The sequence below is a fragment of the Paroedura picta genome, chromosome 12 (genome assembly GCF_049243985.1).
Source record: "Paroedura picta isolate Pp20150507F chromosome 12, Ppicta_v3.0, whole genome shotgun sequence".
Taxonomy (NCBI): Eukaryota; Metazoa; Chordata; class Lepidosauria; order Squamata; family Gekkonidae; genus Paroedura; species Paroedura picta.
The window spans coordinates 29,139,835-29,156,881 of record NC_135380.1 but is presented as its reverse complement, the minus strand read 5'-3'; the positions used below and the strand labels follow the sequence as shown (position 1 = coordinate 29,156,881).

The window sequence follows — 17,047 nt, the reverse complement described above, 5'->3', positions numbered from 1 at the left end:
AGCCTGGCATGTCTATGCCATGCCCAGTAAGCCTGGAAGTGACATGGTGCACACTCTAGCATTCTTCAAAAATCCTGGAGCATCTGAAGACATTGTTTCCATTTTTTACCAGAAGTATTTTTCAGTGCCAGACCCTACCCCGTTCCTCCTGGAGGCTGCCGACAGCAAGTGGACAGCCACAGTGCCGACTCCAGGGGGCAATCTGCATGATGGAAAAGTCGCAAAACTCTCGCTAAAAGCAGCATGTTATATTTTAGCTCTGCACATGAGAGTGCGTCCACGAAACCCAACAAGTTAAAATTCCTTCTGCACGTTTAACCCCACCATGGGTGCTTTTTGTATGTCATTGCTGTGGTTTCTGAAAATCACTTTTCATGTGTTATTCGACTCCTCCCCTAGATCGATACGCACCAATGGGCGATGGGACAATCCCTAGTCTATCCTTTGGCCCACAGCCAAATGCAGACTTTTATTCACTCCCAGGCACCCCCTCAACAGCCGAAGAAGCTGGTGTGAACTCAGACCCATTTGGTCATATTTTAAGCTGTAGGCGTTATGCCACGATCTGTTAGCCACCTTGAGTAAGTCAGGGGGAAAGGCAGGATATGAATATTTTAAAACCAAAATGAAACAAAAAAGCAGAAGACCGCCTTCAAGCCAAGTACACTTGACCATCAACTCTTGCCCTTGGCAAAGTGGCTTGCCACCCGTTTGGGAAGTAACCCCAGCTGAAGACTCAGGTGAGGGAAAATATGAGGCAGAGAGTATTTTGACATCTGTCTGCCAATACAAAACACAGGGGAAGGGATGTTCATTAAGTACTTCTCCCAACTCAAGACATCACTGGTGGGCTGCATTTAACTGGTGAGTAACAAGCCAAGAATGTCTGCATTGGCCAAGGCCATTGTCCATCTTCAATTGGCCTGCCAAGCCTCTACTCTCTTGGCTACTGCGGGGCCAGCACAATTCTCCTCAATGCTGCACAGACACAGTCTAGAGCCAGGCTGTCCTCTCACTGAGAACAGGCTTCTGAAAAGCTCATACCTGGTAATTTTCTCAGGTGAAAGAGAGGGGAAGCTGCCTCATTAACAATAATCCCTGCTTTTTCCCGAACCTGGCGGTGAATTAAAATTTGAGACTTGGTACCTCATTAAAACGCCGTGCCCAATGTACTTTTGTAACCTGCCGAAAATAAGAAACTTTTGACGGGCTCAGTCGGTTAAGGGCAAACCCTTGAGGGGATTTGTTTCCAGATAAGACTTCAAAGTGCATGGATTGTATTATTTTTGTAAACTCAATTTGGGCTTCTTGAGGCAGCAGGGGAAAGACCTCTTTTGAAACAGAACAATTACGCTCTGAAGTATAATTTCCCTCCATCGAGGGCGGCAATTGGGGTCACTCCTGAGGTGGGCGATGAACCAACGGGCAAATAACGCACCAGGTTTATCAGAACTCAGCAGCTGCCAGTCCCGCGTGATATTTTATCAGTTGTGGCGAAATGGAAAGGGAGGGGAATGACAGCCTCCCCCACTGCCCCATAAGTGATATTCCCCTGGAGCTTTTAAGAAAGAAAGGGGAAACATTCGAAGCTCTATTTTACAGGGGGGAGGGGACAGCAATCACGGCACAGCGGAACAGCTGGAAGCAGGACCGCAATCCAAGGGGCCTCAGGGTAGGCGGTGCAGAGAGGCCACCATCTCCCAAGCAAAAGGCACATTAATTGGCTTAGCTATTTGGCCATTTCGGTGCCTGTTTTTCCGCAGTCTCATCACAGGCTCCCTAAAACTAGGCAGGCTGGCTGGTCTCTAATTGGGCGAGGGTTTTTTTTTAAAGGAAGTGATGTCGACAGACCAGAACTCACAGGCAGCCCCTCAAAAATACACCTTTGGTGACTTCTGCTGAACAGATGCCACAGGCTCCTTAGACTGGCAACAGAACAAGGGGCAGGTGGCATTTTCGGGAGACCCAGAGGCCTTCCAGACCTGGCCTCTTCACTCGTAAGACTGAAGCCCGTACAGAGCTCTGTCATGATCACTGTTATGTGGGAGAATAAGCAGTGGTTCAAAATGTATTTAGGTCTTTATAATCCACATTTCTCCCCAACGGGGGCCCAAAGTAGCTCCCAAAAACGTTCTCCCTTCCTCTATGTTATCCTCACAAGAGCAACCCTGTGAGGGAGGCTAGTGTAAGAGGGAAAATAACTGGCCTCAGGCTCCCCACCAAGCCTCCATGGCCAATCAGGTGTTTGAACTTGGAGCTCCCAAATCCTAACTTGACACTCTAACCACTGTACCTGACTGGCTCATGTGGAATCCGGTCTCATTTAGAAAATATTCAGTGACTCTGGGTGTTCAAAGAAGGCTTGAAGCAGTTTAACCCAACAATTATTATTTTTATTACTACAAATGTGGGGTGACTGGTGGCAGGGGATGCAAGGTCAACAGAAGCAAACACAGCAGTTGTGAATTAGAAATGTTGGGAGACATTCCATGACATCACAGCTGCATTCCATGACGTCACCAATCGTGGGGTCCCACAATCAAGCAGGGCACCCTGTCCTCTCCTTCTGCTTCTTGCATGGCTAGAAGGTAGACATGGCACTTTTCTTAATTGTGGGTAGACCAGAAAGAAAATTCCCATCCAAAGGGTGTCTCCATATTAGCAGAATAAAATATAGCCACTAGATTTGTCTCTCATGAGCGAGACATGGATTCGTCCCCACAACCTCCCATCCCACCCCCGCAGACAACCTCCTAGTTTGCACTCCTTGGCATAAAACGTCTGCGTGGATATTAAAATAAAACTCATCCATTACCATTTTTAATAAAACCTGACAATTAAAATCAATGCAAGAGATACAAAACGAACGTTTAAGGCTTCCCGTTGTTAAAGGTTCATCAGGACCCAGAGCACATATTAAAAACCTGGCAGGGAACAGAGAGGAGTCATCCCTTGCAAAATAAATGTCATCATTTTCCAAGTGTGGGTTTTTAATTTTTGCCTTCCCCTGCACATCTTCCTTTTACGGGCCCTCCGCTTGAGGCCATTTAAGCTCCATCTCCCCCTTAGAACAAATTTATCCGTGTTCAGTCTGGAAAGCACAGGGCATCTGTGGGTTATACTTCCCTCGGCACACGGCTGTGAATTGCATTTGATTTGCTGAAAAATCTACACGAGTACAAAAGAGACGAAATAGAAGAAGAGTTGGTTTTTATTTCCCGCTTTTCACTGCCTGAAGGAGTCTCAAAGCGGTTCACAATCACCTTCCCTTCCTCTCCCCACAACACACTCTGCGAGAAAAGGGCTTTAACAAGTTCAGTATATCAGAGCAGGGCTTCTTTTACTTTGGGGTCCTCTAAACCTGAAGGTCTCGTATCTCTCAAATCATGCAAGGTGTCAGATGATACATCCTTGGGTCAGTGTTCCAGGTACTATTTGGACATAGGCGCCTGTCAGCAGGACTGGCAGTTTAAGGAGCTGGCCATCCCAGCCCACCACCTGATTGGGTAACACTCCTCAAATGCCAGCTTGGTGTAGTGGTTAAGAGCGGCAGCTTCTAATCTGTCAAACTGGGTTTCATTCCCTGCTCCTCCTCCAAATGCAGCCAGCTGGGTAACCTTGGGCTTGTCACAGCACTGATAAAGCTGCTCTGACCGAGCACTCTCTCAGCCTCACCTCCCTCACAGGGTGTCTGTTGTGGGGAGAGGAAGAGAAGACGATTGTAAGCCACTTAGAGACTCATTTGTGTAGTAAGAAGTGGGGTATAAAGTCTTCTTCTTCTTCATATTGAACATATGTTTTTATACAACATAGAACTAACATTAGAGTTGGACTTCACTCTTTGAGCAATTTCCAGAGACCATGTCTGAGGGGAGACTCCGTCTTTATTTCTCTCCCCCTCCCCCCGATTCCCTTAGAAATAGAAAATTGCTGATTGCTACTTCTTTCCTGTTAAGTCATCTGCCAAGACCCACAGTCTGTTTCCTGAGCATCCTCAAGGCCAACAGGTAGGGCATGGGCACCTGCTAGAGGCTCTTGGTACCCAACTTCTGACTGTTATGTTTCCATAGGAATTGGTGCATAGCATAGAGGTGCCTAAGAAGAGCAGTCAGGAGGACCATGATGTGATGGCCACCACAGTCAGAGGAAAAGGTGCAGAGACAATGACAATGGGAAAGGGCTGGGGGAAAGCAGTCTGTTGGGCCACTGTGAATGAATACAAGATCAGCCTTCCTGGGTCCCTCTAGGCCACCATCCTTCTTTCAACAGCGGCCAACCTCTGCACCGCTAACAAGTACATCCAGGACAAACAAAAGCAAATAAAAGGATCCAGGAAAATCTGCACAACAGCTGCATTTGGAGGGAAAGGGAGAGGAGGGGGAGAATTTTGTTACCCTGATGCCGTATAAATATTTTTCACATCGCCCATCCCGGTCAGTAAAACAAAGCAAGAAAAAAGAATGATGCTAATAAATAAAACCATACATGCCCTCACTCACAAATCTGCTCTAGCAACATCCCACGAGCAGATTCTGCTTATCTGCAGCAATTTAAGATGCAAACCAAACACCAAACACTAATCCAGAATTAACAATGGGCCAGATGGTAATGCTCATTTGAAGCAATAAACATGAAAAATAGCTTCCTGTGGCTCTGATTGCCGATCAATTTCAGTTCTTGCTAATGAAATTCAGAAAACTTGGACATTTCTGCTAACTTATTTCAGCGACAGCGGAAAAGCTTTTTTTGAGTGGTAGTTTTTTGAGGGGAAAGGCTGGGAAATCTGCATATGCCTCAGCAAAATTTTAGCGATGTGACACATTTTAGTCTGCAATGTGAACATTCATGTGGCTACTTCCTTTCCTCGGGTTCCGATTTCAGCCCCCCTTCTCTGATTCTCACCCCCAAACCCACCCTGTTTTGCTGCCACAGACATCCCCTTGGCAGCTGGAATGTCAGGCCTACATCCCTGAGTGTTGTTTATTGCAGTCTTGCTTGATAAATCGAAGCTTTTGAATGGTCCCCTTTATCTTTAGAACCAAGAGGGTTTATTTTTAATGTTTCAGCTACCACCAAAACAAAACAAAACACCCAGAGACAGAAAACCCCTGAGGAAAGGGATTAACAAGCCCACAGAATCTGCAAGAGAGTCTCCTTAAGGTTGGAAAAGGGAATTACCTGATTCTCTTTGGTCTACTCCAAGGCTCTGCCACTTCCTGCTGATGTCGATATATAGTATGTCGGCGGCCGCCATGCTGAAGCTGCTGTTGCTAACCTTGCAGTTTCTGAGGAGCGTGAAAAGGTGGGAGGGAAAAGACAGCAGAAAGTAAGAACGGATCATCTGGGAAGGTAAAAAGAGAGACATTCTTCCTGCTGACAGTGTCAGCCGAACCAGCCCCAGTGGCTAAGAAAGTGGATGGAAGTCCTTGGTTCTAATCACCCCTCAGCCAAGAACTCATGATGAGGCATCCTTAGGAAACCTGCTGTCTTATGGTCCACATGCCTCCCTCTTTTCTTACAGCCTCTAGAAATGCGGATTTTGTGAACTTATGCAGATTGTGAGTGGCTGGGCAGGAAGGGATGTGCCAGGGTTTGCCTCTTGTGGCCCTTCCTTGCATAATGAGGACCTTGTGATCTGCCATGAGCCATTGTATGGGAGTGGCAGTAAATAAATAAATGAATGAATGAATGAATGAATGAATGAATGAATGAATGAATGAATGAATGAATGACAAACAAACAAATTCCCAGAGAATTGCTAATCACCACTGTGGGATGGTAGGTGAATTTTCCCCAGACCAAGTTGGGTTCTGGAGATTTTAGGTGGAGGGATCACTTGGGCATGAAATTGGAGCCACTGTGGGTGGGCAGGTAATTTTGAATTCCTGCATTGTGCAGGAGGTTGGACTAGATGACCCTGGCCACACCCACATGAGACTACCGCCATGTGCTCTCTATTCGGGGATTTCCTTGGAGGTTGTTTGGACACTTCAATTGATCCAGAATACAGCAGCTAACTGAAACAGGTCAGAGGAAAGACCATTTGCCAGAATGGGAAGAACAGCATTCCTGGGTATGATTCAAAATGCAGCTTCTTATCACTAAAGTTCTAAACTGCTTAAGAGCCAGATAATTTTGAAGGCTGCCTGCAAACCTCTGTCCTACTGTTAAGTTGTCAGAGACCGTTTTCTTCTGGAGCTGAATGAGAGACAGGCCCCCTGCTGTGGGGTTGTCTCATCTAGGGAAATCCTTCCTGCCTCCTTTCGCCTGGCATCTATTCTTTTGAGGTTTAGGGAACAAGTGAAGACACTGGATAATAGCTGATGTTTTAATTCCTCTTTTAATCCCCCTCCCCAGATCCTTTAAACTGCTACTACTTTCCATTTTTAGATGATGGCTATATTTATTATTTATATGTGTGTTTTTTAATTACATTCTATATGCTGTCACAAAAGTTATAAGGAAGCATAGAAATATTTCTAATCGAGGGATGAACAGATGAACAAACCACCAGCTAACAGGAGAACTTCTCCCACTTATCACTCCTTATTTCTCCTCTGCCCCCTCCTTTTCCCCACCAATGATGTCTGTACTGTTTAAGCTCCTTATGGGCAAAGGCTCGATTTTGTTATTGCTGCTGCTGGTTATACTACTCTCAAATCAAAAGCACAACAGTATGTTAGAGTTACTGTAGTATATGGCCATTGAAACCAAAGGGTTCAGACTGGAATCCCAACACTGATCATAATTGCCTTGCATCCTTCCCCAGCTTCTTGATTTTGGTCGGGATGGATTCCAGTATCTAGGCTCATCCTGCACAGGTTGGATAATGTGCTTTCAATGTGCTTTTGCAGCTGGATTTTCCTGTGCAAAACAGGAAAATCTGGTTCTCAAGTGGGCTGAGGGTGCATTATCCAAGTAGTGTACTAGTTGAATAATGCATTTTCAGCGCACTTTAGAAGTAGGTTTCCCTGAGAATTCCTGGCTTTCATTAAAGGAATAGGTCAAGTTTCTGCTCCAATGGGTAGCAACAACATGTTCAATAGTTTCCAGCCAAAGGCCCACAAATCAATACACTAGTGGGGGGAAGGGTATGATAGCCTTTGTCAGTCTGTCCGGCGTCTCCCCAAAAGTTCTGCCTCGGGCATCTTGCAAGAGGCCATTTTGATCCCCCCCCAAACCTAACCTTACAAATGTCCGGAAACCCGTTGGTCCCAGCTTGGTCGTGCCTCTGACGCCCAGGAAGCGGATGAACAAAACAGCAATCCGTTCCACCAGTCGCAGATAGTTAAACTGCTTTGAGTACTTTGGAAACACCTGCTTCAGGCACACGGTGGGCAAGTTGCTTTCGGGGGGCTTGCTGGGCTCCAGCTCCAATTTGTCCATTGATTCTTCTTCAGGAAAGTCTTTGTTTTCCTGCGACGCAGGCTCCGCAGGCTGAGATCTGCAGGTCAAAACATTGATACAAAAAGAGTGTCAAACGTGTGCCGGGATTTTTCTCCTCACCCACAGAAACAATCGTGACGGTACATTAACATTCCTGTCTGTGCTTGTACCATCCAAAAAATATATTTTTTCAAAGGTTAGGAAAGAAGCTGGGTGTAAATGTTTAATCAGACTTGGAAGAAACAAGTTTGCAGAATGTGTAATGGAAAAGGGCAGTCCTTACCAGTTCCTCCAAAGTAAAGAGGAGATTTATTTCTTTATTTTTGCCTTGTGCTGTTTCTTGCATGATGTCAAGGCACCCCATCCTGTATTTTGGGGCCTGCCCAGCTGGTGAAACCCCACTAGCCAGATGCTTGGCCATTCTAGGCAGAGAAACCAGGAGACATGTCCAGGCCAGACTGGGCTGCCACACAGCGCGACATCCTCTCCAGGGGTTACATGTAGCATCGGATTAGCAGGGGGCAAGTTTTATACAGCCACCTGCTCCCAACTTTCCCAAGGCTTGAGATGTTTGAGAAGCTGAGCACAGGAATGTCTTCAAGGTAGCAGAACCACCATGCTGTACTGCCTCCCAGACATAGGCTGCGCCCCAAGATGTGCAATCTTTTTCAGCCCTGGTCCCGGTCTGGTGGAATGTTATGCCTGCAGGGCCTTCTGGGATCTCAAGCAATTCCAGAGGGCCTGCAAAACTAAAGTGTTCTGCTAGGCCTATGGTTGAGGTGTTAATAACAGCATCCATGAAATCTTGTTCTCTCCATTGGAAACGTCTACTGGAAACATCTACCAATAAGAACCCCTCCAGACCCTAATTAATTCCCATAGGGAGATGAACAACAAGAGATGCTTATGAATGGACATTATTTTAGCGTTACTATGATTTTATTACTGCTTGTATTGTTTTTAAGATGTTGTTAACCACCCCAAGCCAGCAAGGATAGGGCAGTATATAAATAACATATTTATGTGTTTCTTTATTTTTCATCCGACTCACTGTTCTCCATTGGCCCTTCTCTTTGTTTTCTCCCTTACTTCTAGCATCTGTTTCTTCATACACATCTGCTTCCTCTCATCAGCTGAAGGGGGGACCCTTTCCCCAAATTCTGGTGGGCCCTTGACCAAGCCAACCACTGAGCAACTTTCTGCAGTTTTTAAAGAACAGTAACGTTTTGTACAAAGTCCCCATCAGGTACCACTTTAGGCACGTTCAGAGACAACACACCCACAGTATTCTTTAAACATACTCTTCCTTCCTCACTGAAGATTTAGGAGTAAAGGGACATCCAGCCTTGACATGTAGGGACCTCGGCCGCAATGTAGTTTAATTCAAAAAGCAGATTGATACATGCAATGACTTGACTGCTGTCACAACCAAGATTCGGCAATTTGCATGACCTGAACTGCATGACCTGAACTGATGCTGCCCCAGAGCCTTGCAATACAGAAAGGTCAGTCAGGATGGCAGGTGCATGATGGTCCATCCACACAGGCAACTTGCTTTTTGATGTCAGATTCACCAAGTGCCAATCATATGGAAGTGAGCCCTCTGTGATTTCCATCCCGTGCCTTTCGGTTTTGCTGGGCCTCTGTCCTTCTGCTTCTATCCAAAGATGCCAGGGCTAATAAGAGCAGAAGTCCATATGGAAGTAGCCCAGACGGCAAGATTGCAGCCTGCTGCAGGCTATAAGTGAGGAGTGGCAGGGGAGCGTAGAATTTTGAGCCAAACCACTGGCAAGAGGCATTTTGCACTTCCCATTGGCAGGAGATGCCTAAGCCATCACTCCAATCTAGAAATTTAGCATTGGTTGTTGCAGGGTTACTTGCACCCAATTAGCACCCAAGTCTTTGTGCCACCAGCTGCCCCAAGAAGACATCATTCAAACAACCCTAAAACAGCAAGCAGTGCTGACAAGAGTTAAACAAGTTTAACAAGTTAGTTAAACAAGTTATTTTGTCCTGCCAACAACTATTTCATGTGCCTGCTGCTTATTGGAGACTGATGGCACCCCAATTCCAGTGCAAATGTTCTCTATTGCATATTGTGGATAAGTACTACTGTCAAACTCTATATCTCATGTCTAGCAACCCATCTGTAATCCTTTGCTTGGTCCTATACAGAAACATGCATGGGCCTCTCTCGCTATTAAAGGGGTTCAAGGTGCTTTCACTGCAGAAGCTGAAATTTGAGGTGATGTTAAATCTCCCCCATTTTGCATCTTTCTACATTCATGTATATTATTGTCAGGGGTTGTGGTTCTCTGCTATCTGCTGTGGGTGCTGTAGATTGGTTTGCACTGTGTATGCTCGCTATACACTGTGTATAGCACAATTCAATGCTATAACATGCCCATGAGTATGATTTACTTATGCCTTTACAATATTTTAAAATGTAAACATTTTTATGGTTAATGTAGGGTGTGAGGAAAGCAGGAAAGGCCACCAAAATAGAGATACAAAGGGGTAATTCACTCAAAGGAGAAGTGAAATTGCAACTGGGAATTTGAGGATGAAACAGCAGGAATGGGAAATGCAGACTCATCCTTAGCTCTAAACTGGCACACCAAGACACAACGCCAAGGGAGCAATTCCCATTTCAGAATGCTCCGTAGTGTTAATTTTGCCCACCAATCCCTTGAGAATGTAATACACTCTAAAACAACAACAACAACAAAACTAGGTGCTGCTGAACACCAGAAAGGGTGAAAAGGCTACAAGAGTGACTACAGGCAAACTACAAGCTGTGTGAAAATGACCAACTGGCAGGAAGGAGAGCGAGGAAATACAAAACAGAACACAAATGGGAATACAAAACAGACTACAAAGCTTCCAAAATGGAAGCGTTTAAGCCCCAACTGGATGTGTCTATGCCAGAAAAGCAATGCCTGTATAGAGCCAGTCTGAAGGATTAGCCAGGTTTCCGCCCCATTGGTTCTCAACAAAATTCATAGAAATGTATTAATGCACAAGATATGAGTGATCTATTTTAGAACAATATTTGTGTGTTTTTACAATAGGGCTAGGTGATTTCCCCATTCTAAGAGCCAGTTTGGTGTAGTGGTTAGGAGTGCGGACTTCTAATCTGGCATGCCGGGTTCAATTCTGCGCTCCACCACATGCAGCCAGCTGGGTGACCTTGGGCTCACCACGACACTGATAAAACTGTTCTGACCAGGCAGTGATATCAGTGCTCTCTCAGCCTCACCCACCTCACAGGGTGTCTGTTGTGGGGAGAGGAAAGGGAAGGCGACTGTAAGCCGCTTTGAGCCTCCTTTGGGTAGGGAAAAGCGGCATATAAGAACCAACTCATCTTCTTCTTCTAAATATAGCCTTCAAATCAGATAAGCAGCTCTGGGTTCCAGTGGTCCCAGGTTTCTATCTAAGATAGAATAGTGCAATCGCTACACTAAGTATCTATAGTCCATTTTCATCCTGCCCTTCAGCCCAGGAGGTGTACGTGATTCTCCTTCCCCCACTTTATCCTCACAACAACCCAGTGAAGTAGATTAGGACAAGGCGAAAATTCTGGTCCAAAGGGACCTTCATGGGTAAGCAGGGATTTGGACCACCCAGGTCTCTCAGAACCCATTCTGATATTCTGACTACTAGACTGCATTGGGAGTAGCAAATAGGGTTGCCAACCTCTGAGTAGTGGCTGAAGATCTCCTGGGATTACAACTGACCTCCAGGTGGTACAGATTTGTTCACCTGGAGAAAAGGTCTACCTTGGAAGATGGATTATGGCATTATAGCCTGTTAAGTCCTTCCCCTCCCCAAATATCATTCTCCTCATGCTCCACCCAAAAAATATCCATGTATTTTCCAACCTCGATCTGGCAACTCTAGGAGTAAATGACATTGTTTTTCTGTTCAATTTAAATTTCTGGTCAAACTGGTTTTGCTGGGTTTTTTGGGGGGGCGGGACGACGGCACAATTCCTCTTACAGAAAGGAGATGAAAACTTATTCCACAGATCTGTGTACAACTATTGCAAGCACCTATTGGCTAGTACCCAGAACATTACCCATTACCCTCCAAAAGCAAGGTCTTGTCACTCCTCGGAATGTTTATTAGCAACAATTGCCTAACCGAACAAAGCACGTTCCTGCTTCAGCACCGCAATGCACATTTTTTAGATTTTAAGTTAACTTATTTTTTTTAAAGGACCAACAATATTTTCCTTTCCATGAAACAGGGACTTCCTCCTTTATTAGGTTTGCATTAGGGATGTGCAAGACTCTCCCTGATCATCACCCCCTACTCCCTTACAAGTGTCTTAACTTGCATGTTCCCATCAGGAACCTCCAAGCTGGCTCATTCCACATGTGTAGGATAATGCACTTTCAGTGTACTTTTGTAGCTGAATTTTCCTGTGCAGAACAGGAAAATCTACTTCTAAAGTGCATTGAAAGTGCATTAACTAATGTGTGCGGACAAGTTATGGCAAAAACGTCATGGTACCTCACTTAGGTGTGATTGTCAAGGTACAGAATGACAGTGGTTGAACTGTCCTTTTTATCAATCCCACTCCCCTTCTATTTCCCCTTGTTTCTGCATACATTTAACACAAAAAGTGGCACAAGGAAATGGAGCAAAAATAAAGCCTTGTGAGCTTGATGTACATATGGGAAAAGCGAAAACAAAACTGGGATTATTAGAGTCCAAAACAGCAGGGATGCAAAATTCAGAAACATCCTTAACACCAAAGCTTGAAAATAAGGCTCAGAGCTGCAGTGCTAGGATGCCGGGGATTGCTCTGAAAATATGATGGTTCTACATAGACTGAGTTGGTTCAAGTTATGGACACTATTCATCATTTAACTTCAAAAGGATACTGCTAATTAGGGTGGAAAATACATGCTGCAGTAGGTCAGGGCCAGACACATCCAAGTCTAGAAAGCGAGATTTTAATTAGGACCTTTCCAGTTTGCAGCATATATTTCCATTTTATGTGGGAAACCTGCATGAAGGTGGGTGGAATCCCCACCTTCTTCAACTGTGGCTAAATTGATCTGGCTTGCCATGATCCATTACACCAGGGGTAGTCAAACTGCGGCCCACCAGATGTCCATGGACTACAATTCCCATGAGCCCCTGACAGCATTTGCTACACTCAGTATCTATAGTCCATTTTCTTTCGCTGGCAGGGGCTCATGGGAATTGTAGTCCATGGACATCTGGAGGGCCGCAGTTTGACTACCCCTGGGCCTTGTCGGTCCTAGACCCAACCTGGTGGAATGAGCTCCTGGAAGAGCTGAGGGCCCTGCTGGAGATACCAACTTTCCGCAGGGCCTGCAAGACGGACCTCTTCCACCAGGCGTACGGTTGAGGCCAGGGCAGAGTCCCGGGTTTCCAACTTGGATCCCAGGGTCCATCGGACCAGCTCCCTTTCTCACTGGAGGGATGGTCAGGCCTCAGGCTGAACAAGATGGGATTGAAGAGATGTCCACTGCTGCCTGTTATATTATTTTTTAATGTTAATTGGGTAAATTATGGGGGTTTTATTGTATTTTAAATATTTTATTATGTAAACCACCACGAGACATTCTGGGGAGCAGCGGTAAATAAATAAATAAATAAATAAATAAATAAATAAATAAATAAATAAATAAATAAATAAATAAATAAATAAATAAATAAATAAATAAATAAATAAATAAATAAATAAAGAAAGAAAGAAAGAAAGAAAGAAAGAAAGAAAGAAAGAAAGAAAGAAAGAAAGAAAGAAAGAAAGAAAGAAAGAAAGAAACCCCTGTTTCGGGAAATGATGTTCAAGCTACTCAGATCTTTTCTTCCAGTGCTGCAGTCCTGATCTGAATCGGGCCTGGAGGCATCTGGGGAAATGATTTCCGTGAATCTAACTCAGCTCATTAAAAACCACTTGTGTGCCCATGTTTACCCAGGAACCTTAGTTGATAAGTAGTTTGTAGTGATTGAACACAAAGTGTTAGGGTTCATAAAGCACAATAAGACACACACTTTGATATGATATTTAAGCCCCTTTCTATAGACATGGAGCAGAGCTGGCACATCAAAGTGGGGGGGTTTCCTTCTCACAGAAAAGACCTCAAAGGCATTATGAAGGAAATGGCAGAAGCTTGGAGGAAACCAGCAACCTTCTCACATTCCAAAAAGGCATTCCTCATCTGGAGGGCGATGGGAGGGATGGAAGAACCAAGAAAAGGTCATGGACAAAGACAGTTAGTGACCTGCAGGGTCCTCGCTGGGCCTCCTAACAACTCCCTGTGGTCTCCAAAGGCAATGGAAAGGGGGAGGAGAACCCACTCAGCACCCTCCCATGACTGCACAAGGCAATGGATGGTCAGTTCTAGGGCAATTTGCTACCATCAATATACTAAATTCACACATTAGTACCCCAGTGGGCTTGGTGTCAGAAACCTTGCATCATAAATCACAGCCAGATGTTCATGCAGGTTCTCCTCCATTCCCACGTGTGTGATGCCTGATTTGGATTAGAACCATGGTCAACATGGAGAAGGGGTTTCAGACTCTTGCCCCAGAGCTGTGTCCATTTTCTATCCAATTTCAGTTTGTACTATAATTAAAGACCTGCGGTAGTGCCAAAGCTGGTCCATTTGGAGAAACCCACATGTATCTAAGAAGAGTTGGTTCTTATATGCCACTTTTCTCTACCCAAAGGAGTCTCAAAGTGGCTTACAATCCCCTTCCCTTTCCTCTCCCCTCAACAGACACCCTGTGAGGCAGGTAAGGCTGAGAGAGCCCTGATATTACTGCTCAGTCAGAACAGCTCTATCAGTGCTGTGGCGAGCCCAAGGTCACCCAGTTGGCAGCACATGGGGGAGCTCAGAATCAAACCTGGCTCACCAGATTAGAAGAACTCACTCCTAACCACTACACCAAACTGGCTCTCTTACCAGAAGGGCAATCAAGGACAGTCCTAACAGAAGATACCTGCCTGTGAGCAGGACTAAAGACAGAAACCAAGCCCTCTGGTCTTCAGAACCTGTGCTGAATTAAATCCCCTGGCTGAGAAAGCAGAGTCAGATTTTAAAGAAAGAAGCAGTCAAACATGAGGCGGGGCTTGCGGTGCCCCCCAGCCAGAGAAGCGACGCTTCATTTACATACTAATGTCTGACCCCAATCCATCCACTTCTCTAATTCCGCGGCAGGCGACAGATCTCCCTTCAGAAGGGATCACCAGCGAAGAAAATATTAATGACCTTCTGAAGAAGGAGGAGGAGGAAAGGGGGAAGAAAGAAGAAATTTCAATTTGAACAACGCTTCAGAAAATCCAAGGCTGCTTATCTTTTATACATGATTACTAATTTATTAATGTCTCCCCCCCCTCCGCCCCCGGTCGGTGCTATATCCTCTTCATTCTCACTGGCCTTAATCTTTATGCTAATACACATTTTCTTTCTCTCATTTTTGGGTCCCTCAGCCACATTTCCAACCGCTAATTAAAGGCCCTGAGATTTACAACTGTGTGAGTACCAGCAGCCCAAACAGCAGCTAACAGGTTCAAAGCTATTGAGCGCCCGAGTGGTAAGCAGAGGTGTAGACAGAAATGCTCGCTTTGTGGATTGTGCATTGGAATGGGGGAGAGGGGGAGACCATCAAAAGAGGGAGACTTGTTTTGCAATTTTTAATCGGCTGCTTGTCACTTTGCTCTATTAAAAGGGAAAGTATTGGTCAGGGTTCATAAACTAGAATTATATTCCCCTGTCCACTCCAGACACAGCACTAGTCAGAGCTCTCTAACAAGAACTCAAGGGAAATAAAGGAATACAACCCTGAAAAGGTGCCAAGCGACCAATGGGATTTCCCTTACCTTGCCCATCAAGCATTTAAATCCCAGTTTCCGATATTCTGCCACAGTGATGCATGTCCAAGAATCAGGATGGAGCTACGTAGATGAAAAGGAGGGACCATGTAGCCAATATTAGGAAGAATGTTTAGTCCCCATTCTGTTAGTGCCTTGAACTGTATGGCCCAGGCTAGCCTGATCTCTTCAAATCTCAGAAGCTAAGAAGGCCAGCCCTGGATAGTATTTGGATGGAAGACCACTAAGGAATTCCAGGGTTGTGACATGGAGGCAGGCAAGGGTATACCACCTCTGGATGTCTCTTGCTTTGAAAACTCTGCAGGGTCATCATATCTCAGCTGTGACTTGACTCCCCTCCCCCCCACACCTGTTCTCACCAAAGTAAATAATGGAGGTTGGATGGGGGTCTTTGAGTGCCCGTACAATTGGACCCCCTGGTCCAATCTTTTTGCAACTTGGGGGTTCTTTTGAGGAGAGGCTCCCACAGCCACAATTTGGTGCTTCTACCTCAACCCCACCCCACCCCCAAGCTCAGGAAAGATTTTAAAAACTTTTCCCCTATCTCTTTTCCTTTTAAGTTTAGATGGCCACTTGCTCGAATTGTCGAATTGCACCGAATCACAATTCGACAATTCGAGCAAGGTTGATTCGGCCATTTAAACTTATTGGGAAATGGCGACCCGCACCAGATTCGGCCAATTTGTGCCTGAATCAAGACTGATTCCGGGACTTTTCGGCTGGATCGAATCAAATTGCACATGCCTAGTGGCCACATTTGGAAATGGCACCAAAAGGATGAGCATCCAAATGGGATGAGCAAGTGACAACAAAGCTAATGAAGTTCAATCTAAGTGGAAAGTGATGCATACTGGAACAAACAAACAAACAAGCAAACAAACCCCACCCCTAACTTTGATCATAGGACTTGAGTTGGTGCTCAGTGACCTCATCTTAAAGGTATATGTGTACAGCCTGATGTAAATGCCATCTCAGATGTGAACAAAAGCAAAATCCATGCCAGGTACTACTAAGAAAGAGAACACAAATAAAAACAGCCAGCATTAACATTGCCCTTTCATAGCTCTAGGGGGCAGCCACACTTGGAATGCTGGGTGTAGTTCCGGTCATTATATCTCAAAAGGAATATGGTTGCACTAGTAAACGTGCAGAATTGGACATCTAAAGTGGATTACACAATTGGAGAACGTTCTCTACAAGTTTTTGGAATTAAAATTCAAATCGCCACTGGGCCACGGGGGTTTCCAGGCACACTTGAGCCAATCACTGTCCTTCTTGGTCTACCCTACCTCATAAGATTGTTTTTAGATTAAAAGGGGTTACGCTGCCCTAAATTGCTTGCAGGAAGGAGTGGGACAAAAATGGGGAAAGCGAGATGCCATTTACCAGTAAGCCTGCAAAAAGCTTTTGTTTGTGCAGTGAGGGGGAGACCTCACTGGCCCTAAGGACATACGCCTTCTGCCAGGTCCTGGGTCGAGGCCAGAGTTAAGATCAATGTGACCCTTCTTCCGGTTACGGCACTTACAGCATTGCATCCCACCCCTAGGTTAGTCTGCTCAGGAGGCAGAGGATATCTTTTTAGCTGCCATTCTTGGACGGTTAGTTTTTTTTGGGGGGGGTTATTAAATTATGAATATTTTATTGTAAGTCACCACGAGTCTCCGGAGATCTAAATCCAAAATAAATGAAATAAAAATAAATAATTGTGTAATTTCCCCTTTTCCTTTAAGAGTCAATTGAACTTTTTATCTTTTGTAGTTCCCTGTTTTTTCCCTTGGACTG

General features: G+C 45.1%; 1 protein-coding gene across 3 annotated transcripts in view; it reads right to left on the bottom strand.

Moving 5' to 3' along the window:
• TTLL11 (tubulin tyrosine ligase like 11) overlaps window positions 1-17,047 on the bottom strand; it is a 67,108-nt gene that overhangs the window by 8,617 nt on the left and 41,444 nt on the right. For 2 of the 3 annotated variants that reach the window (XM_077305693.1, XM_077305694.1), the window contains 2 exons: window positions 7,187-7,444; window positions 5,179-5,285 (listed from right to left, as the gene is read on the bottom strand). In XM_077305693.1, the coding sequence (XP_077161808.1) occupies window positions 5,179-5,285; window positions 7,187-7,444 (365 nt within the window). Of the gene's footprint in view, window positions 1-145; window positions 3,169-5,178; window positions 5,286-7,186; window positions 7,445-17,047 lie in introns of those variants that run through there. The other variant, XM_077305695.1, reaches the window with a different exon arrangement.